Below are 23,011 nucleotides of genomic sequence, written 5' to 3' on the forward strand. Positions count from 1 at the left end.
ACATTCTCCTGCCGATCGTTGCTCAGCAGCTAGTTGCACTTTTGGAGTTTTCACAGGAGAAGCTGAACACATGTCCTTCTACTCCACCATCTTAACATCTTTATGACAAACTACTTCAGTGTTCTTCCCTTGAGAACTCTGTGAACATACTTGATGAACAGTATGAAAAGGTAAAAATGTATGACACTAAAAGATGAACTCCCAGGTCAGTAAGTACCCAATATGCTACTAGAGAAGAGTGAAGAAATAGTTCCAGGAGGAATGAAGAGGCTGAGCCAAAGTGGTAACAATGCCTAGGTGTGGATGTGTCTGGTGGTGAAAGTAACGTCTGATGTTGTAAGAACAATATTGCATAGGAATCTGGAATGTTAGGTCCATGAAACAAAGTAAGTTGGAAGTGGTCAAACAGGAGATGGCAAGAGTGAACATCGACATTTTAGGAATTAGTGAACTAAAATGGACTAGAATGAGCAAATTTAATTCATGACCATTATACCTACTACTGTGGGGAAAGAATGCCTTAGAAGAAATGGAGTAGCTCTCATAGTAAACAGGAGTCCAAAATGCATAACTTGCATGCAATATCAAAAACAGCAGAATGATCACAGTTCGTTTCCAAGGCAAACCATTCAATATCAGAGTAATCCAAGTCTATGCCCCAACCACTAATGCCAAAGAAGCTGAAGTTGAATGGTTATATGAAGACCTACAAGACCTTCCAGAATTAACACCCAAAAAGACTGTTGTTTTCATCATAGGGGACTGGAATGCAAAAGTAGGAAGTCAAGACATAACTGGAGTAACAGGCAACTTTGGCGTTTAAATACAAAATGAAGGAAGGAAAAGGCTAATAGAGTTTTGCCAAAAGAATACACTGGTCATAGCAAACACCCTCTTCCAACAACACAAGAGAAGACTCTACACATGGGCATCATCAGATGGTCAATACCAAAATCAGACTGATCATATTCTTTGCAGCCTGAGATGGAGTAGTTTGATACAGTCAGCAAAAACAAGATTGAGAGCTGACTGTGACTCAGATCATGAACTTCTTATTGCAAAATTCAGACTTGAATTGAAAAAAATAGGGAAAACCACTAGGCCATTCACGTATCACCTAAATCAAATTCTTTATGATATACAGTAAAGGGGACTTCCCTATAGCTCTGATGGTAAAGAATCTGACTGCAATTCAGGAGATCCGGGTTTGATCCCTGGGTCAGGAAGATCACCTAGAGAAGGAAACAGCAACCCACTCCAGTATTATTGCCTGGAGAATCCCATGGACAGAGGAGGCTAGAGGGCTACAGTCCATGGGGTTGCAAAGAGTAGGACATAAATAAGTGACTAAAACTCACACACATACAATAAAGGGACAGCTAGATTCAAGGAACAAGAACTGATAGAGTTTCTGAAGAAATATGGATGGAGGGTCAAAACACTGTACAGGAGACAGTAATCAAAACCATTTCCAAGAAAAAGAAATGCAAAAAGGGAAAATGGTTTTCTGAGGAGGACTTACAAGTAGCTGAGAAAAGAAGTGAAAGGCAAAGGAGATAAGGAAAGATATACCCATCTGTATGAAGGGTTCCAAAGAACAGCAGGGAGAGATGAGAAGGCCTTTCTAAGTGAAAAATGCAAAGAAATAGAGGAAAACAATAAAATGGGAAAGACTAGAGACCACTTCAAGAAAATTAGAGACACCAAGGGAACATTTCATGCATAGCGAGTGGAGGTGATGGAATTCCAGTTGAGCTGCTTCAAATCCTGAAAGATGATGCTGTGAAAGTGCTGCACTCAATATACCAGCAAACTTGGAAAACTCAGCAGTGGCCACAGGACTGGAAAAGGTCAGTTTTCATTCCAATCCCAAAGAAAGGCAATGCCAAAGAATGCTCAAACTACCACACAATTGCGCTCATCTCACATGCTAGTAAAGTAATGCTTAAAATTCTTCAAGCCAGGCTTCAGCAATATGTGAACCGTGAACTCCCTGATGTTCAAGCAGGTTTTAGAAAAGGCAGAGGAACCAGAGACCAAATTGCCAACATCCGCTGGATCATGGAAAAAGCAAGAGAGTTCCAGAAAGACATCTATTTCTGCTTTATTGACTATGCCAAAGCCTCTGGCTGTGTGGATCACAATAAGCTGTGGAAAATTCTGAAGGAGATGGGAATACCAGACCACCTAACCTGCCTCTTGAGAAACCTGTATGCAGGTCAGGAAGCAACAGTTAGAACTGGACATGAACAACAGACTGGTTCCAAATAGGAAAAGGAGGACGTCAAGGCTGTATATTTTCACCCTGCTTATTTCACTTATATGCAGAGTACATCACGAGAAACACTGGACTGGAAGAAACACAAGCTGGAATCAAGATTGCCAGGAGAAATATCAATCACCTCAGATATGCAGATGACACCACCCTTATGGCAGAAAGTGAATAGGAGCTAAAAAGCCTCTTGATGAAAGTGAAAGAGGAGAGCAAAAAGTTGGCTTAAAGCTCAACATTCAGAAAATGAAGATCATGGCATCCGGTCCCATCACTTCATGGGAAATAGATGGGGAAACAGTAGAAAAAGTGTCAGACTTTATTTTTTTGGGCTCCAAAATCACTGCAGATGATGACTACAGCCATGAAATTAAAAGACGCTTACACCTTGGAAGAAAAGTTATGACCAACTTAGATAGCATATTCAAAAGCAGAAACATTACTTTGCCAACTAAGGTCCATCTAGTCAAGGCTACGGTTTTTCCAGTAGTCATGTATGGATGTGAGAGTTGGACCGTGAAGAAGGCTGAGCACCGAAGAATTGATGCTTTTGAACTGTGGTGTTGGAGAAGACTCTTGAGGGTCCCTTGGACTGCAAGAAGATCCAACCAGTCCATTCTGAAGGAGATCAACCCTGGGATTTCTTTGGAAGGAATGATGCTAAAGCTGAAGCTCCAGTACTTTGGCCACCTCATGTGAAGAGTTGACTTATTGGAAAACACTCTGATGCTGGGAGGGATTGGGGGCAGGAGAAGGGGACGACCGAGGATGAGATGGCTGGATGGCATCACTGACTCGATGGATGTGAGTCTGAGTCAACTCTGGGAGTTGGTGATGGACAGGGAGGCCTGGTGTGCTGCGACTCATGGGGTTGCAAAGAGTCAGACACGACTGAGTGACTGAACTGAACTGAACTGAAGGGAACATTTCATGCAAAGATGGGCACATAAAGGACGCAAGTGGTATGGACCTAACAGAAGCAGAAGATAATAAGAAGACATGAAAAGAATACAAAGAAAAAACTGAAAGTTGCTCAGTCGTGTCTGACTCTTTGTGATCTCATGAACTAGACAGCCTATGGAATTCTCCAGGCCAGAAACTCTAGTGGGTAGCCTTTCCCTTCTCCAGGGTATCTTCCCAACCCAGGGATTGAACCCAGGTCTCCAGAATTTCAGGCAGATTCTTTACTGGCTGATCCACAAGGGAACCCCAAAGAATAAAAAGAAGAACTATACAAAAAAGATGTTAATGACCCATATAAAAACGATGATGTGATTACTCACCAATAGCCAGACATCCTACAGTGCGAAGTCAAGTGGGCTTTAGGAAGTATCACTATGATGAACGCTAGTGGAGGTGATGGAATTCCAGCTGAGCTATTTCAAATTCTAAAAGATGATGCTGTTAAAGTGCTGCACTCGTTGCACTCAATATACTAACAAAAGTGGAAAACTCAGCAGTGGGCCAGAACTGGAGAAGATCAGTTTTCATTCCAATCTCAAAGAAAAGCAATGCCAAAGAATGTTCAAACTACCACACAGTTGCACTCATTTCACATGCTAGCAAGGTAATGCTCAAAATTCTCAAAGTTAGGCTTCAATAGTATGTGAACCAAGAACTTCCAGATGTTCAAGCTGGATTTAGGAAACGGTAGAGGAACCAGAGATCACATTGCCAATATTCGTTGGATCGCAGAAAAAGAAAGAGAATTCCAGAAAAACATCTATTTCTACTTCATTGACAATGCTAAAAACTCTGATCAAAATAAACTGTGGAAAATTCTTAAAGAGATGGGAATACCAGAGCATCTTACCTACCTCCTGAAAAACCTGTATTTTTGCAAGTCAAGAAGCAACAGAACCAAACATAGCACGAAGGACTGGTTCCAAATTTGAAAATGAGTACATCAAGGTTGTATATTGTCACCCTGCTTATTTAACTTATATGCAGAGTACATCATGTGAAATGCCAGGCTGGATGAAGCACAAGTTGGAATCAAGACCGCTAGGAGAAATATCAATAACCTCAGATATAAGGAGGACACTGCCTTTATGGCAGAAAGTGAAGAGGAACTAAAGAGCCTCTTGATGAAAGTGAAAGAGGAGAGCAAAAAAGCTGGCTTAAAACTCAACATGAAAAAAAAAAAAATGAAGATCATGGCATCCAATCCCATCACTTCATGGCAAATAGAGGGGAAACAATGGAAACAGTTACAGACTTTGTTTTCTTGGGTTCTAAAATCAGTGCAGATGTTGACAGCAGCCATGAAATTAAAAGATGTTTGCTCCATGGAAAAGCTATGACAAACATAGATAGCATATATAAAAAGAGACATTACTTGGTCAACTAAGGTCCATATATTCAAAGCTATGGTTTTTTCATTAGTCATGTATGGATCTGAGATTTGGACCATAAAGAAGGCTGAGTGCTGAAAAACTGATGTTTTTGAAGTATGGTGTTAGAGAAGACTCTTGAGAGTCCCTTGGATTGCAAGATCAAAACAATCAATCCTAAAGGAAATCAGTCCTGAATATTCATTGCAAGGACTGATGCTGAAGCTGAAGCTCCAGGACCTGGCCACCTGATGCAAAGATCTGACTCTTGGAGAAGACCCAGATGCTGGGAGAGATTGAAGGCAGGATGAGAAGGGGATGACAGAGGATGCGATGGTTGGATGGCATCACCATCTCAATGGACATGAGTTTGAGCAAGCCCTGGGAGATGCTGAAGGACAGGGATGCCCGGGGTCATAAAGAGTCAGACATGACTGAGCAAAAACAATCATTGATGAAAACAGACGTAAAAATCCTCAACAAAATCTTAGCAAATACAATCTAGTAACACATTAAAAAGATCATACATCATGATCAAATGGGCTTTATCCCAGGGGTGCAAGCATTCTTTATTATACACAAATAATCAGTGTGATATACCAGATTAACAAATTGAAAGATATGATCAACTCAATAGATGCAAAGGAAGCTTTTGACAAAATTCAACACCCATTTATGATTGGAAAAAAAAAAACTCTCCAGAAAGTAAGCATAGAAGGAACATATCTCAACATAATAAAGGCCATATATAATAAACCCGCAGTAAACATTATTCACAATGGTGAAAAAAAGAAAGCATTTCCTCTAAAAACCAGGAACAAAATAAGGGAGCCCACTCTCGCCACTATTATTGACCATAGTTTTGGAAGTCCTAGCCATGACAATCAGAAAAGAAAAGGAAATAAAAGGAATCAATATTGCAAAAGAAGAAATAAAACTCTCACTATTTGCAGATTACATGAGTCTTTACATAGAAACTCCTAAAGATGCCACCAGAAAATTACTAGTGCTAATCAATGAATATAGTAAAGTCACAAGATATAAAAGTAATACACAGAAATCCTTTGCATTTGTATACACTAAAAAAGAAAAATCAGAAAGAGAAATTAAAGAAACAATCCCATTCACCATTGCAAAAAAACAAGAAAATACTTAGGAATAATTTTACCAAAATAGAAAAAAGACCTGTATGCACAAAACTATAAGATATTGATGAAAGAAATTAAGCAGAACAACAACAGATGGAGAGATATAACATGTTCTTTGATTGGAAGAATCAATATTATGAAAATGATTATACTATTCAAAGCAATCTATAGATTCAATGCATTTCCTATCAAACTACCAATGGTGTTCTTCACATATCTAGAATAAATAATTTCAAAATTTGCATGGAAACACAAAAAAACTTGAATAGCGAAAGCAATCTTGAGAAAGAAGAATGGAAATGGAGTAATCACCCTTCCTGACTTCAGACTATACTACAAAACTACAGTCATCAAGACAGTATGGTATGAATACAAAAACAGAAATATAGACCAATGGAACAAGATAGAGAAACCAGAGATAAACCCATGTACTTATGGGTACCTTATTTTTAACAAAGGAGATTAGAATATACAATGGTGCAAAAATAGTCTCTTTAATAAGTGGTGCTGGCAAAACTGGACAGCTATATGTAAAAGAATGAAATTAGAACACTTCCTAACACCGCACACAATGATAAACTCAAAATGGATTAAAGACCTAAATGTAAGACCAGAAACTATAAGACTCTAGAGGAAAACATAGACAGAACAAAATAAGACATAAATCACAGTAGGATCCTCTATGATTCACCCCCTAGAGTAATGGAAATAAAAATAAAAATAAACAAGTAGGACCTAATTAAACTTAAAAGCTTTTGCACACGAAAAGAAAATGTTCACAATCAGAGAAAATAATAGGAAATGAAACAACTGACAAAGGATTAATTTCCAAAATATACAAGCAGCTATACAAGTCAATAGAAGGAAAACAAACCACCGAATCAAAAGTGGGGAAAAGACCTAAACAGACATTTCTGCAAAGAAGACGTACAGGTGGCTAACAAACACATGAAAAGATACTCAACATTGTTAATTATTAGAGAAATGCAAATCAAAAATACACTGAGGTATCACCTCACATTGGTCAGAATGACCATAATCAAAATGTCTACAATCAATAAATGTTGGAGAGGATGTGGAGAAAAGGAAACCCTCTTGCACTGTTGGTGGGAATGTAAATTGATACAGCCACTATGGAAGACAGTATGGAGACTCCTTAAAAACACTAGGAATAAAACCACCATAAGACCCAGCAATCCCACTACTAGGCATATACCCTGAGGAAATCAAAATGGGAAAATACACATGTACCCCAGTGTTCCTTGCAGCACTATTTAGAAAAGCTAGAACATGGAAACAACCTAGAAGTCCATCGACAGATGAATGGATAAAGAAGTTCAAGTACTTATATACAATGGAATGTTACTCAGCCGTAAGAAGGAACATATTTGAGTCAGTTCTTGAGGTGGATGAACCTAGAGCCTATTACACAGAGTGAAGTATGTCAGATAGAGAAAAACAAATGTTGTATACTAACGCATATATATGGAATCTAGAAAGAAGATACTGATGAAATTATTTGCAAGGCATCAATGGAGAACCAGACATAGACAACAGACTTATGGGCATGGTAGGGGCAGGGGGTGGAAGGAGAGGGTGGGATGTACGGAGAGAGTAACATGGAAACTTACATTACCATATGTAAAATAGATAGCAAATGGGAATTTGCTGTATGACTCAGGAAACTCAAACCAGGGCTCTGCAACAGCCTAGGGGTGGGATGGGGAGGGAGATATGAGGCAAGTTCGAGACGGAGGGGACATATGTATACCTATGGCTGATTCATGCTGATGTTTGGCAGAAACCAACACAATTCTGTACAGCAATTATCCTTCAACTAAAAAAATAAATTTAAAATAAAAAAGACAGTATGATACCAGCAGAAAAAAGAAATATAGACCAATGGAATAAGATAGAAAGCCTGAAAATAAATTCACACACCTATGGTCACCTTATCTTTAACAAAGGAGGCAAAATATAAAATAGAGAAGTCTCTTCAATTAGTGGTTTTGGGAAAATCGGTCAACTCTGTGTAAAAGAATTAAAATAGAACTTCCATATGACCCAGCAATCCCACTGCTGGGCATACATACGAGGAAACCAGAATTGAAAGAGACACATGTACCCCAATGTTCATCACAGCACTGTTTATAATAGCCAAGACATGGAAGCAACCTAGATGTCCATCAGCAGATGAATGGATAAGAAAGCTGTGTTGCATATACACAATGCAATATTACTCAGCCATTAAAAAGAATACATTTGAATCAGTTCTAATGAGGTGGATAAAACTGGAGCCTATTATACAGAGTGAAGTAAGCCAGAAAGTAAAACACCAAAGGAACCAGAGATCAAATTGCCAACATCTGCTGGATCATGGAAAAAGCAAGAGAGTTTCAGAAAAACATCTATTTCTGCTTTATTGACTATGCCAAAGCCTTTGACTGTATGGATCACAATAAACTGTGGAAAATTCTGAAAGAGATGGGAATACCAGACCACCTGACCTGCCTCTTGAGAAACCTATATGCAGGTCAGGAAGCAACAGTTAGAACTGGACATGGAACAACAGACTGGTTCCAAATAGGAAAAGGAGTACATCAAGGCTATATACGGGAGAAGGCAATGGCATCCCACGCCAGTACTCTTGCCTGGAAAATCCCATGGACGGAGGAGCCTGGTGGGCTGCAGTTCATGGGGTCGCGAAGAGTCGGACATGACTGAGCGACTTTACTTTCATTTTCATGCACTGGAGAAGGAAATGGCAACCCACCCCAGTGTTCTTGCCTGGAGAATCACAGGGATGGGAGCCTGGTGGGCTGCCATCTCTGAGGTCGCACAGAGTCAGACACGACTGAAGCAACTTAGCAGCAGCAGCAGCAAGGCTGTATATTGTCACCCTGCTTATTTAACTTCTATGCAGAGTACATCACGAGAAATGCTGGACTGGAAGAAGCACAAGCTGGAATCAAGATTGCCAGGAAAAATATCAATAACCTCAGATATGCAGATGACACCAACCTTATGGCAGAAGGTGAAGAGGAACTAAAAAGCCTGTTGATGAAAGTGAAAGAGGAGAGTGAAAAAGTTGGCTTAAAGCTCAACATTCAGAAAACGAAGATCATGGCCTCTGGTCCCATCACTTCATGGGAAATAGATGGGGAAACAGTGGAAACAGTGTCAGACTTTATTTTGGGGGGCTCCAAAATTACCGCAGATGGTGATTGCAGCCATGAAGTCAAAAGATGCTTACTCCTTGGAAGAAAAGTTATGACCAACCTAGATAGCATATTCAAAAGCAGAGACATTACTTTGCCAACAGAGGTCTATCTAGTCAAGGCTGTGGTTTTTCCAGTGGTCATGTATGGATGTGAGAGTTGGACTGTGAAGAAAGCTGAGTGCCGAAGAATTGATGCTTTTGAACTCTTTAGAGTCCCTTGGACTGCAAGGAGATCCAACCAGTACATCAGTACAACCAGTAGATCAGTACAACCAGTAGATCAGTTCTGGGTGTTCATTGGAAGGACTGATGCTGACACTGAAACTCCAGTACTTTGGCCACCTCATCAGAAGAATTGACTCATTGGAAAAGACCCTGATGCTGGGAGGGATTGGGGGCTGGAGGAGAAGGGGACAACAGAGGATGAGATGACTGGATGGCATCACTGACTCGATGGACATGAGTTTGAGTGAACTCCGGGAGTGGGTGATGGACAGGGAGGCCTGGCGTGCTATGATTCATGGGGTCGTGAAGAGTCGGACATGACTGAGTGACTGAACTGAACTGATACATGGAATTTAGAAAGATGGTAATGATAACCCTATATGAGACACAGCAAAAGAGACACAGGTGTATATAACAATATTTTGGACTCTGTGAGAGAAGGCGACAGTGGGATGATTTGAGAAAATAGAACTGAAACGTGTATATTATCATATGTGAAACATATCATATAGTGAATCAGTCCAGGTTTGATGCATGAGACAGGGTGCTCAGGGCTGGTGCACTGGGATGACCCAGAGGGATGTGATGGGGATGGAGGTGGGAGGGGGGTTCAGGATGGGGAACACATGTACACCCATGGCTGATTCATGTCAATGTGTGGCAAAACCACTACAATACTGTAAAGTAATTAGCCTCCAATTAAAATAAATAAATTAAAAAAATAAAATGCCAAAAAAAAAAAGAGAGAAATTTGGAGGACTCACACTCTTGACATCAAAATTTAAAACAAAGATATGGTCATCAAAGCAAGTGTGGTACTGGCAGAGGAACTGACAAACAAATCAGTGGGACAGAATTAAAAGTACAGAAATAAATCCATACCTCTATGATCAACTGGTTTTTGACAATCATGTCAAGGCTATTCAATGGCATAAGAATAGTCTCTTCTATAAATGATGCTGGGACATCTTCATAGCCACATGCAAAAGAATGAATCTGGATTCCTCCCTCACTCCATGTACAAAAATTAACTCAAAATGGACCAAAGATCTAATCATATTTAATAAAAGGTAAAAATTATAAAAATCTTTTAGAAGAAAATACAGGGGTAAATCTCTATGGCCTTGCATTTAGCAATGGGTGCTTCTATATATGATACCAAAAAGCAGGCAAAAGTAAAAATATAGGTAAGTTGAACTTTATCAAAATTAAAGATTTTATGTATCAAATGACAGGATTCCCAGGTAGCTCAGTGGTAAAGAATCCACTTGCCAATGTAGGAGACGCTGGAGATGTGGGTTTGATCCCTGGGTCAGGAAGATCCCCTGGAGGAGGGAATGGCAACCCACTCCAGTATTCTTGCTGGGACAATGCCACGGACAGAGGAGCCTGGTGGGCTACAGTCCATGAGGTCGCAGAGTCAGATACGACTGAGCAACTGAGCAGATATCAAATTATACTATCAAAGAAGTGAAAAGATAACACACGGAATGGGAGAAAGTATCTGCAAATCATCTATCTGATAAGGGTTGAATATTCAAAATACATAAGGAAATCTTATAATTCAAAAACAAAAAGATAAATAACCCAGTTAAAAATGTGCAAAGGACTTAAATAGATATTTCTTTAAAGAAGATATACAAATGACCAACAAATACATGAAAAGATAATCTATTCCATCAGTCATCAGGGATATGCAAATCAAAATCACAATAAGATACTACTTCATAGCCACTCTGATGGCTATAATTTAAAAAGGAAAATAAGTTTTGGTGAGGATGTGGAATATTACTCAGTCATAAATAAGAATGAATTTGAGTCAGTCCTAGTAAGGTGGATGAATCTAGAGCCTGCTATACAGAGTGAAGTCTGAAACAGAAAAATAAGTATCATATATTAAAGCATATATATGGAATCTAGAAAAATGGTATTGATGAACCTACTTGCAGGGAAGGAATGGAGATGCAGACATAGAGGACGGACTTGTGGACACAGTAGGGGAAAGAGAGAGTGGGAAGAATGGAGAAAGTAGCACTGATATACATACACTATAATGTGTAAAATAGATAGCTAGTGGGAAGTTTCTATATGACACAGGGAGCCCAGCCTGGTGCTATGTAGTGATCTAGAGGGGTAGGATGGGGTAAGGAAGGGAGACTCAAGAGGGAGATGATATATGTATAATTATGGCTGATTTGCATTTTTGTACAGCAGAAACCATCACAACATTGTAAAGCAATTTTCCTCCAATTAAAAATTAAATTAAAAAAATAAAAGACTTATTAAGGGGGGGGGGATGACAGGATGGATTGGTGGAGCCAGAAATGGAAATAAAAGCTATCTTACCTTCCTAGTTTTTAAATAATGGTATCTGATGCAAAATGTTAAGGAAAGCACTGTGCAGGCCAAATGAAACACATCTGTAGGCTACATGTGGCCTGTGAGTCACAAGTTTAGACCTCTGTATTGGTTGAAAATAGATGGAGTTAAGTAAGATACTGTGGAGGTTAAAGCATAGACTGAGGAGCTATACTGCCTGGGTTGCCACCCAAGCTTGGACATTTACTAGCTCCATGACTTTAGACAAGTTTCACAATGTCTCTGTGCCTCAGTTTTATTATCTTCAAAATGGTTATAATGATAATGTGTGCCTCATAAGGTTGTTATAAGGATTAAGTTTGTGTGTCTGTGTATGTTTGTGTGTGTGCAGTCGCTTAAAACAGTGCCTAGAATGTAGTAAATGCCCTGCAAATATGTTAAATAAACAAAATAAATAAGCTTCTTTTCAGCTTTTAATATTATATAACTTAATAAGAACTTGTAGAAAGCTAATTATTAATTTGGTCTCTATATCATTTTGCACATCTGCACAATGGTAATTACTATCTGCAGATAGTAATGATATCTGCTTTGTATGGTTAGTGTTAGTATTAAATAAGTTAATATATTAAAATGTTCATATATCTACAGTACTTAGAACATTGCCTGGCACAGATCAAGTACTATGTAAGTGTTAGCCATTATTAATTTTTAAAATAATTGCTTGGCAAAGCTCATGTAGGTCAGTACTGAAAAACTCCAAAATATGTCTGATATATTTACAATATGGCATTGATCCTAGGAGCAACAATAACAGAGCTGAACTTTTAACCCTTCAATCAATCATTCAAAAGAGCAAAGTGGTGAGCTCTGGAAATAGAAAAACTTCCCAGTCATTGTACAGCCCATTTAATGCACCTGCATATCAGAATGTGATAAAAAATAAATACAGCCTAAATTTGTATCTATGAAGGCAACTAATTGAATTTGTAATAACCTTTCTGTATTTTCCTTAGTAAATCTAAGAAATGGACCAGGAAAGCTCAAACTCTGATGCACAGAATCTATAAGAAACTTCTATATTAGAAAATATAGCTATCTTCTATCTCCCTAGTTAATCCCAGTCTACCTGGAGTAGACTATTGCTTTGTCAAATACATAAGAAACAGAAATTATAAGTGGAGTCAGGTCCTAGGGTTAGAAAAAGCAGGACCTCAACCATAATTTTTAAGAGGAGAAGAATCTGATATAAAGAAATACAGGAGTCTTCGAAGGATTTGAAAGTGAGGGGACGTCCAAAGAGATAAATAGAGGAGTCCTAATGTGAGGGGACTGGAAATATACTGGGACCTCACATTGAATGGATAGGGAACATTATAGGACACAATTTTAAGAATGTTAGAAGTGGGATTCTATACTGAAGTGACAAGATTAGTGGAACTTCCTTTGAGAAGAAATGGGGATTTTTCAATGTGAGAGGCAAAGAGAGAACTCACCATGAGAAAAGCAGAGGTTCTTTTGCAAGGTGACAGGATATACTATGAAGACTCCATTGTGAACTGATAACACTATAGGAGACTGGGGGTAATCCAAGTGGGATAGAGTCTTGGGATTTGCATCTGTAAATACTGTGGAATTCTGAGTTTGAGAGCATGAGATATACTGTGGGAACTATTTTATACACTGGAGGGGATGAAATGTTCCCTGGTGTTATAGGACTGGGTATAAGAGGAGACCCTAGATTTATAAAAGTATGGTCTAATGAGAAGGGACAAGAAATGAGCCTCCCATTGTAAGGAGAGGAAATATTAGAAACCCCTGAAGGAAAGTATGGTGTTTCCCTAGTTTGAGAAGACAAGGGACAAGTGTAATCCTAAAAGAAAGAAAGTGAAAATAATAAGAAACCCCAGAGGAAGAGGATAGCAAAATGTGGGGCTAACAGTGGAAGAGGACTGCAGGAGGTGGGGAGTATATTTCAGAAAAGATAGCAAGAGGAGATCATCATTAGAAAATTAATGGCCTTGGAAGGTGTATAGGGGATATTGTAGGAACCCTTGAAATTGAAAATATTAGTCGCTCAGTTGTGTCTGACTTCTTGCAACCCCATGGACTGTAGCCCACCAGGCTCCTCTGTACATGGGATCCTCCAGGCAAATATATTGGAGTGGGTAGCTATTCCCTTCTCCAGGGGATCTTTCCCACCCAGGGATCAAACCCTAGTCTCCTGCATTGCAGGTGTATTCTTTACTGTCTGAGCCACCAGGGAAGCCCTTGTGGGAGGGTAAACAGGATACCCTAGTGTGAGAAGACAGTGGACAAAGCAGTACCATAGTGTGATAAAAAGCGGGATGACTAGTATGAGGTGTCAGAAAATAATGTGGTGCCATGAATGGGAAGGAGTGAATGTACCTCAAAGCAGGCAGGCAGGAGACTAAGGGGAGCTCCAGTGTGACAAAATCAGGGCTTCTTGTATGAGTAGAAAGGGTGGGATGTATTGTAGGATTCCCATTCCATTAGAGAAGATGAGAAAATGGGGAATGGAAGGGAAACTAATCGAACTTTTAGTTTAGTCCCATAGGGAAAGAGGAATGGAAGGTGCATTACTTTGGGAAAAGGGGAGACTACAGTGGGATAGAACAAGGTGTACTGTGGGGTCCCAAGTGGCAGAAAATCCACTTCAGCTGGCTTGAGAGGATCACTGGAAAAGGAGGAATCCCAGTGTTAGATAAGGGAGAGCTAATAAGAGAGTACAGGAAATATTTGGGGGTTCCTAGTAGGAAGAAATTAGAAAATATGGGGCTCTTAGTTGGGTGAATTGGCGGGACTCATAGTGTAAGTGGCCAGTTTAAGTACACAGGGTACGTTGTTTACTCAACTCGGTAGGATGACAGCCCCTAGAACCAGAGCACAAGGCACAAGTGGTTGTCCTGTTTGAGAAAAGGGGATCCCAGTGGGGAGGGGGGGTGGGAAACGGAAATTCTTGTGGGTATGGCCAGGAAGTAATGTAAGAAACCCTGGCTAGGAGACGATAGCGACATGGTGGGACACTCGTGGGAGGGTGCAAGAAATACTATGGGAAGCCATAGGTTGGAGATCAAGAGATCTCCAGGGAGCTTAAGGAAAACCGCAGTGTGAAGGCTAAGAACACAGGGAACACCAGTGTGAAGGGTAGGGCAGACGGTTATGCTGAAGCATAATTTCCCCACCTTAGGTGCCAGCTCGACTTACCCAGGCAGAGTTCAAAGACGTAGGCATAGTAGGACCAGAGCACGACGAGGACGATAACGAGCACTGGCACCCAGGAAAGTACACGGCGGCAGCACCGTAGCCCCCCGGACAGAGCCATCTTCCAGCCCCGCCGCATCTTAGGCTCGAAGATCGACCGAGCAGGCCTGCTGGCGCTGGGTCGGAATTGCTGGGCAGCGGCTGAGAGGCGGGAAGACGCGCTGTGCGGCGCTCCACTGCCTAGCCTGGCGGGAACAATCTCCCCTAGTCGATACCACCTGTGGGGCTGCAGGCCAGAGTGCACCACACACAATAGGCATGAGTCACGGCGAGGAGGAACAGGCGGCGTTGGAGCGGAAGATGATCCGTCAGGCTGGCGAGGCTGGGCACGCTCAGAGGGAGTGGAGAGTGCAGTCCCTCCTCTTTGCTCCTCTCCCACCCCTTGCCACAGCACTTGATGCAGGGCTAGACCTCTGCAAAACTCTTAAGCAGAAGAAATTTAGGTCCGCCCATCTGCTCTTACTGCACTGCGTTCCCCTCATCTCATCTCCGCTCTGATCTCTTTCTGTTTCTTTGTCCCCTCCCTCCCAACGCCACACACCCACACACGCACGCACACACACACACATTATTGTCTGACACACACGAGCACAAAGACAGGCAGTGTGAAAGATACGAACGGTAGCATCTAATGACTTAAAGATCATCCAGCCCCATACTCCCACTGCTGCTTGAACAACATGCTTAACACGTAGCGCCGCAGTTGCTGCTTGGGTAAGTCCATTGACAGGAAGCTCCCTCCTTTCTCTAGTTCCCTTCCCCCGAGTCAACTTAGTCCATTTATTTTAAGAATAAATAAACATCTTGGTACAGAAAAAAATGGGAGAGATATCAATTTTGTGAGAGGTGAGAGAAAACTACAAGGTAGTGATATTTAAGCTGAGCTTCAGTAATAAATAAGAGTTTGCCTAACAAAAGGGAGGGGAAGGACTTTTCAGACAGAGGAAACAGCATTTGCAAACGCAGAGAGTACCGGGTTTCCCTGGTAGCTCGATCTTAAAGCCTCTGCCTGCAGTGGGGGAGACACGGGTTCCATCCCTGGGTTGGGAAGATCACCTGGAGAAGAAAATGGCAACCTAATCCAGTATTCTTGCCTGGAGAATTCCATGGACAGAGGAGCCTGGGAGGCCACAGTCCATGGGGTCACAAAGAGTTGAGCAGGACTGGGTGATTAACACTCGACACTGGACCCTGGAGAGTAATGAAGATACAAAAGTGTTCAAGGAACAGTCAGCACAGCTTGAGGAGAGAGTATGTGAAGAGGAGAGGTCAGGAATGAGACTGGGAATACAAGTTGTGAGTAGAGTACACCCTGCCAGGGTATGTGGACATAATCCTGTAAAGCAGATTATGAACAACCATTAAAGGACAATGAACTGAACAATCATTAAAAGTTTTGGGACAATGAAAATTACATTATCAAAGCTGTATTTTTGTAAAAGAACTGGCAGGATTTTGTAGAGGGGAACAGCCTGGAAATATACATCAATTAAAAGGCAATTATTTCAACAAGTGTTTCCAGAGTGGTTGCTTTGTGTTAGGTTGCTGCTACCGCTAAGTCGCTTCAGTCCTGTCCGACTCTATGCGACCCCATAGACGGCAGCCCACCAGGCTCCCCGTCCCTGGGATTCTCCAGGCAAGAGCACTGGAGTGGGTTGCCATTTCCTTCTCCAATGCATGAAAGTGAAAAGTGAAAGTGAAGTCGCTCAGTCGTGTCTGACTCTTCGAGACCCCATGGACTGCAGGCTACCAGGCTCCTCCGTCCATGGGATTTTCCAGGCAAGAGTACTGGAGTGGGGTCATAAAAAGAATGACAAAAGGGGGCCTGTCTCCAAGAAGCTCATGTTCTCATCAGAGCAATAGATGTTCAATGACATAAGTACAATAACAGAAGTATAGCAAGCTTTTGTACATTTATAGATTTGATAAATTTGATAAATACCTGCTGTTCAAAGATTCCCAAGTAACTCAATGGTATAGAACCCACCTGCCAATGCAGGAGACGTAGGAGACCCGGGTTCCATCCCTGGGTTGGGAAGATCCCCTAGAGGAAGAAATGGCAACCCAATCCAGTTTTCTTGCCTGAAAAATCCCATGAACAGAGGAACCTGGTGGACTACAGTCCATGGGCTCGCAAAGAGTTGGACACAACTGAGCACCCAGGCAGGTTCAAAGATTTATGAAGATCTGTGACCTGAAGAAATTTGTAATTTTGCTAAGACTCATGTTGCTCTCTATTCTTATTCATAGTTACATATGCAGTAAATTTCCTGAACTGATAAGAACTCTGTTGTTTCTTTTCAGATTGTCACATTCATGGTTGATACTACTAAATAAATGATGTAATGAAATACAGCTCATATCAATTACAATATTTATTTTTTAATAGCCTGATTAGACTTGTGCCCTAAGGTTCTAATATATATTTTCAAATATTTTTCCATCTTTCTGAGATATAACTGACAAAAGTATAGGGACTTCCCTGGTGGTCCAGTGGTCAAGACATGGTGCTTCCACTACAGGTTTGATCCTGGTTGGGGAACTAAGATCACATATGTTGACTGCATATATATATATATATATATATATATATATATATATATATGATTTGATATACATATACATTGTGAAATGATTGCCATAATCAAGCTAATTAACACATCCATCACCTCACAGTTACCATTGTTGACAATTATTTTTTATTGAGTATTTTGACATACAATAAACATTGTGTAATTTAAGGTGTGCATCATGTTGATTGGCAGTACTATTGCTATTGTACCCTTAGCTAACATCTGTATGACATCACATAATGCAAATATGTACATTTAAACAACTTTTGTCTCATTTTCCCACCCCAACACCTGCAGCTCCTGGTAATAATATGTTTTTTTAAAAATTTCACATGTAAGAGATATCATACAGTATATGTCTTTCTCTTTCTGACATCTCATTTAGCATAATGTCCTTAAAGTGCATCCATATTTTTGCAAATGGCAGAATTTCCTTTTTTCTCATGACTCAATAGTATTTTATATGTATACTAGCAATTGTGAATAATGCTGAAATAAACATGGGAGAATATATGTTTTCTCAGTAACCTTTTTCATTTCCTGTGGATATATACCCAGAAGTGGGATTACTGGAACATGTGGTTGTTCTATGTTTAATTTTTTGAGGAACCTCCATAGGGTTCTCCATAGTGGCTGAAACAGTTTACAGTTCCACCAACAGTGCACAAACAGTTGTTACCTCTTATCTCATTGATGATAATCATTTAACAGGTGATATGTCATTGTGGTTTTGATTTGCATTTCCCTGATAATTAGTTATATTGAACACCTTTCACATACCTTTTGGCAATCTGTATATCATCCTCAGAAAAATGACTATTCAGGTAGTACTTTGTCCATTTTCAAATCAAATTGTTTATTTTATGCTATTTAATTAGCTGTATAAGTTCCTTATATATTATGGAGAACCTCTTATCAGAAATATGATTTGCAAATATTTTTCCCATTCTGTGGGTTGCTGTTTAATTTTGTGGATTGTGTGCTGTGCAAAAGCTTTTTAGTCTGATATAGTTCCACACATTTATTTTTGCTTTTGTTGTATTTGCTTTTGGTGTCATATTCAGAAAACAATTGGAAAGACTAATGTCAAGGAGTGTTTTCCCTCTGTTTTCTTCTAGGAGTTTTACAGTTTAGGGTTTAAGTCTTCAGTGCATTTTGAATTGATTTCTGTGTATGATGTAAGATAATTGTCCAGTTTCTTTTGCATGTGGATGTCCAAATTTTCCAGAACTATTGATTAAAGAGACTATCATTTCCCCATTGTGTATTCACTCTTGTTAAAAATTAATAGACTGCTAATATGTGGCCAACATCCCCTGGATCATGGAAAAAGCAAGAGAGTTCCAGAAAAACATCTATTTCTGCTTTATTGACTATGCCAAAGCCTTTGACTGTGTGGATCACAATAAACTGTGGAAGATTCTGAGAGAGATGAGAATACCAGACCACCTGACCTGCTTCTTGAGAAATCTGTATGCAGGTCAGGAAGCAACAGTTAGAACTGGCCATGGAACAACAGACTGGTTCCAAATAGGAAAAGGAGTACGTCAAGGCTGTATATTGTCACCCTGCTTATTTAACTTATATGCAGAGTACATCATGAGAAATGCTGGGCTGGAAGATGCACAAGCTGGAATCAAGATTGCCAGGAGAAATATCAATAAACTCAGATATGCAGATGACACCACCCTTATGGCAGAAAGTGAAGAGGAACTAAAAAGCCTCTTGATGAAAGTGAAAGAGGAGAGCGAAAACGTTGGCTTAAAGCTCAACATTCCAAAAACGAAGATCATGGTATCCGGTCCCATCACTTCATGGGAAATAGATGGGGAAACAGTGGAAACAGTGTCAGACTTTATTTTTGGGGGCTCCCAAATCACTGCAGATGGTGACTGCAGCCATGAAATTAAAAGACGCTTACTCCTTTTAAGAAAAGTTATGACCAACCTAGATAGCATATTCAAAAGCAGAGACATTACTTTGCCGACTAAGGTCCATCTAGTCAAGGCTATGGTTTTTCCAGTAGTCATGTATGGATATGAGAGTTGGACTGTGAAGAAAGCTGAGCTCTGAAGAATTGATGCTGTTGAACTGTGGTGTTGGAGAAGACTCTTGAGAGTCTCTTGGACTGCAAGGAGATCCAACCAGTCCATTCTGAAGGAGATCAGCCCTGGGATTTCTTTGGAAGGAATGATGCTAAAGCTGAAGCTCCAGTACTTTGGCCACCTCATGCGAAGAGTTGACTCATTGGAAAAGACTTTGATGTTGGGAGGGATTGGGGGCAGGAGGAGAAGGGGACAACCGAGGATGAGATGGCTGGATGGCATCACTGACTCGATGGATGTGAATCTGAGTGAACTCCGGGAGTTGGTGATGGACAAGGAGGCCTGGCATGCTGTGATTCATGGGGTTGCAAAGAGTTGGACACGACTGAGCAACTGAACTGAACTGAACTATATGTGGCTTTATTTCTAGACTCTCATCAGTTCCATTGGACTATGTGTCTGTTCTTATGCCAGTACCACACTGTTTTGACTGCAATAGTTTTTAATAGAGTTTAAAATCAAGAAACATGATGCCTCCAGCTTTGTTCTTCTTGCTCACGATTGCTTTGGCTATTCAATCTTTTGTGGTTCCATATACATTTTGCAGGGCTTCCCAGGTGACTCAGTGGTAAAAAATCTGCCTGCCAATCAGGAGACTCAGGTTCAATCCCTGGGTCAGCAAGATCCCCTGGAGAGGGAAATGGCAATCCCCTCCAGTATTCTTGCCTGGGAAATCCCATGGACAGAGGAGCCTGGCAGCTACAGTCCATGGAGTTGCAAAGAGTTGTATGTGACTAAACCACCACCAGCAGCACATATTTTGCAATAGTTTTTTCTGTTTTTGTGAAAAATACCACTCATATTTTGACAGACATTGCATTGACTCTGTCAATCACATTGGGTAGTATGCACAGTTTAACAATATTATTTTTTCCAATCCATGACCATAGGATATCTTTCTATTTATTTGTATCTTCTTTAGTTTCTTTCACCAATGTCCTAAAGTTTTGCATGCAAACTTTTTTCATCTCTTCAGTTAAGTTAATTCCTAGGGTTTTTTTTTTTTTTTTTCAGGCTGCTGTAAAAGGGATTGTTTTCTTAGTTTCCCTTTCAGGTAGTTTGCTGTAAGAATATAAAGATAGAACTGTTTTTTATAAGTTTGCATCCTGAAGTTTCACCAAAGTCATTTATTAGATCTAGCAGTTTTTTGGTGGAGTCTTTAGGGTTTTCTAAATATAAGATCAACTTGTCATCTGCCAACAGACAATTTTACTTCTTACTTTCTGGTTTGGATGCTTTTATTTATTCATTTTACTCTCTCTAGATAGGACTTCAGTTTATGTTGAGTAGAAGTGGTGAGAGTGGGCATGATTGTCTTGTTTCTTATCTTAAAGAAAATCCTTTCAGATTTTCACCATTGAGTATGATATTAGGTGTGGGCTTGTCATATATGATGACCTTTATTAAGTTGAGGGACATTTTTCTATACCTAATTTGTTGAGTTTTTAATAATGAAAGTATGGTGAATTTTGTCAAATACTTTTTTTGTTTCTATTGAGATGGCCATATTATTTTTATTCTTCATTCTCTTAATATGATGTATCACATTTATTAATTGCATATGTTGAACCATTCTTGCATCCCAGAGATAAATTTCATTTGATCATGGTATAAGATCCTTTTCATGTGCTATTGAATTTGGTTTGCTAGTAATCTGTTAAGGACTTCTGTTCATCAGGGATATAGTCCTGTTGTTTTCCTTATTTAAGTGTCTTTGTTTGGCTTTGGTTTTAGAGTAATGTTGGTTTTATAAAATGGGTTGGAGGTGTTTCCTTCTGTTCAATTTTTTGAAAGAGTTTGAGAAAGATTAGAAGTAATTCTTTTTAAAATGTCTGTTGGAATTCACCAGTGAAACCACCTGGCCCTGGACTTTTATTTGTTGGGAGATTTTTGATTACTGATTCAAAATTCTAACTCATTATTGGTCAGGTCAGATTGTCTATTTCTTCATGATTTAGTCTGAGTAGGTTATATATTTCTAGGAATTTATCTATTTTTCTAGATAATTCAATTTGTTGGCATGCCATTGTTTATTAAAGTCTCTTATGAACTTTTTATTTCTTGGTATTGCAAAGAGTCAGACACAACTTAGTGACTGAACAGCAACAAATCAGTTGAAATGTCTTCTATTTAAAAATTTATTTGTCTTTCTTTCGTAGTCAGTATAGATAAAGTTTTCAATTTTCTTTGTCATTTCAAAAACACAACACTTAGTTTCTTTGATCTTTTCTATTGTCTTTCCAGTCTCTATTTATTTCTTTTCTTTAAAACACTGGTTTGACTGCTGTGACTTTTCTTTTTACTTTAAAATCCTATGTATGTGGAAATTAAATGTCCACTTTTAAATGATGGGTTTCTCAAAGAAGCCACAACAAAGAACATTAGAAGGTATTTGTAACATAAGAAAAATGGAAAGAGAATTTACCAGAATTTCTTACATGTAGCCGAAGCTGCTCAATGCAATTAAATTAAATACAATGTGGAATCTTGAATAAAGTATGAAAACAAATAATGGACACTAGCATAAAATATTGTGAAATTTGAATGAAACCTGTATTTTAGTTAATAATACTGTTGTTGTTCAGCTGCTAAGTCATGTCCGATTCTTTGCAACCCCATGGACTGCAGCATGCTAGGCTTCCCTGTCCTTCACCATCCCCCAGAGTTTTCAAATTTATGTCCATTGAGTCCGTGATGCCATCCAACCATCTCATTCTCTGTCACCCCTTTTTCCTCCTGCCTTCAATCTTTCCAACATCAGGGTCTTTTCCAATGAGTTGGCTCTTCCCATCATGTGGCCAAACTATTGGAGCTTCAGCTTCAGCATCAGTCCTTCCAATGAATATTTGGGGTTGATTTCCTTTAGGAGTGACTGGTATGATCTCCTCGCAGTCCAAGGGACTCTCAAGAGTCTCCTCCAGCACCACAATTTGAAAGCATCAGTTCTTCAATGCTCAACTTTCTTTATAGTCCAACTGTCACATCTAAACACGACTACTGGAAAAGCCATAGATTTGACTATATGGACCTTTGTCAGTAAAGTAATGTCTGTTTTTTAGTATGTTGTTTAGGTTTGTCATTGCTTTCCTTCCAAGGAGCAAGTGTCATTTAATTTCAGGACTGCAGTCACCATCTGCAGTGATTTTGGAGCCTAAGAAAATAAAATCTGTCCCTTTTACTTTTCTCCCATTCTGTTTGCCATGAATTGATGGGACCAGATGCCATGATCTTAGTTTTTTGAAGACTGAGTTTCAAATCAGCCTTTTCACTTTCATCTTTGCCCTCATCAAGAGGCTCTTTCATTCCTCTTCACTTTCTGCCATTAGAGTGGTATCATCTGCATATCTGAGGCTGTTGATTTTTCTTCCAGAAATTTTGATTCCTGCTTGTGCTTCATCCATTCTGGCATTTTACATAATATACTCTGCATATAAGTTAAATAAACAGAGTGACAGTATACAGCCTCATATACTGTCTGAAGCCTAGCTTGAAGAATTAGAGCATAATCTTACTATAAATAGGATGTGAAAT

At 39.7% G+C, this 23,011-nt stretch overlaps 1 protein-coding gene across 1 annotated transcript in view; it reads right to left on the bottom strand.

Moving 5' to 3' along the window:
• The window catches only part of ZDHHC15 (zinc finger DHHC-type palmitoyltransferase 15), a 115,430-nt gene extending 100,116 nt beyond the window's left edge, over positions 1-15,314 (bottom strand). The window contains exon 1 of the mRNA XM_070291849.1: positions 14,746-15,314. Coding sequence (XP_070147950.1) covers positions 14,746-14,881 — 136 coding nt within the window. The 5' untranslated portion in view covers positions 14,882-15,314. The remainder of the gene's footprint in view (positions 1-14,745) is intronic.
• Between the last annotated feature and the right edge of the window lie 7,697 nt (positions 15,315-23,011).

The sequence above is a fragment of the Ovis canadensis genome, chromosome X (genome assembly GCF_042477335.2).
Source record: "Ovis canadensis isolate MfBH-ARS-UI-01 breed Bighorn chromosome X, ARS-UI_OviCan_v2, whole genome shotgun sequence".
Taxonomy (NCBI): domain Eukaryota; kingdom Metazoa; phylum Chordata; class Mammalia; order Artiodactyla; family Bovidae; genus Ovis; species Ovis canadensis.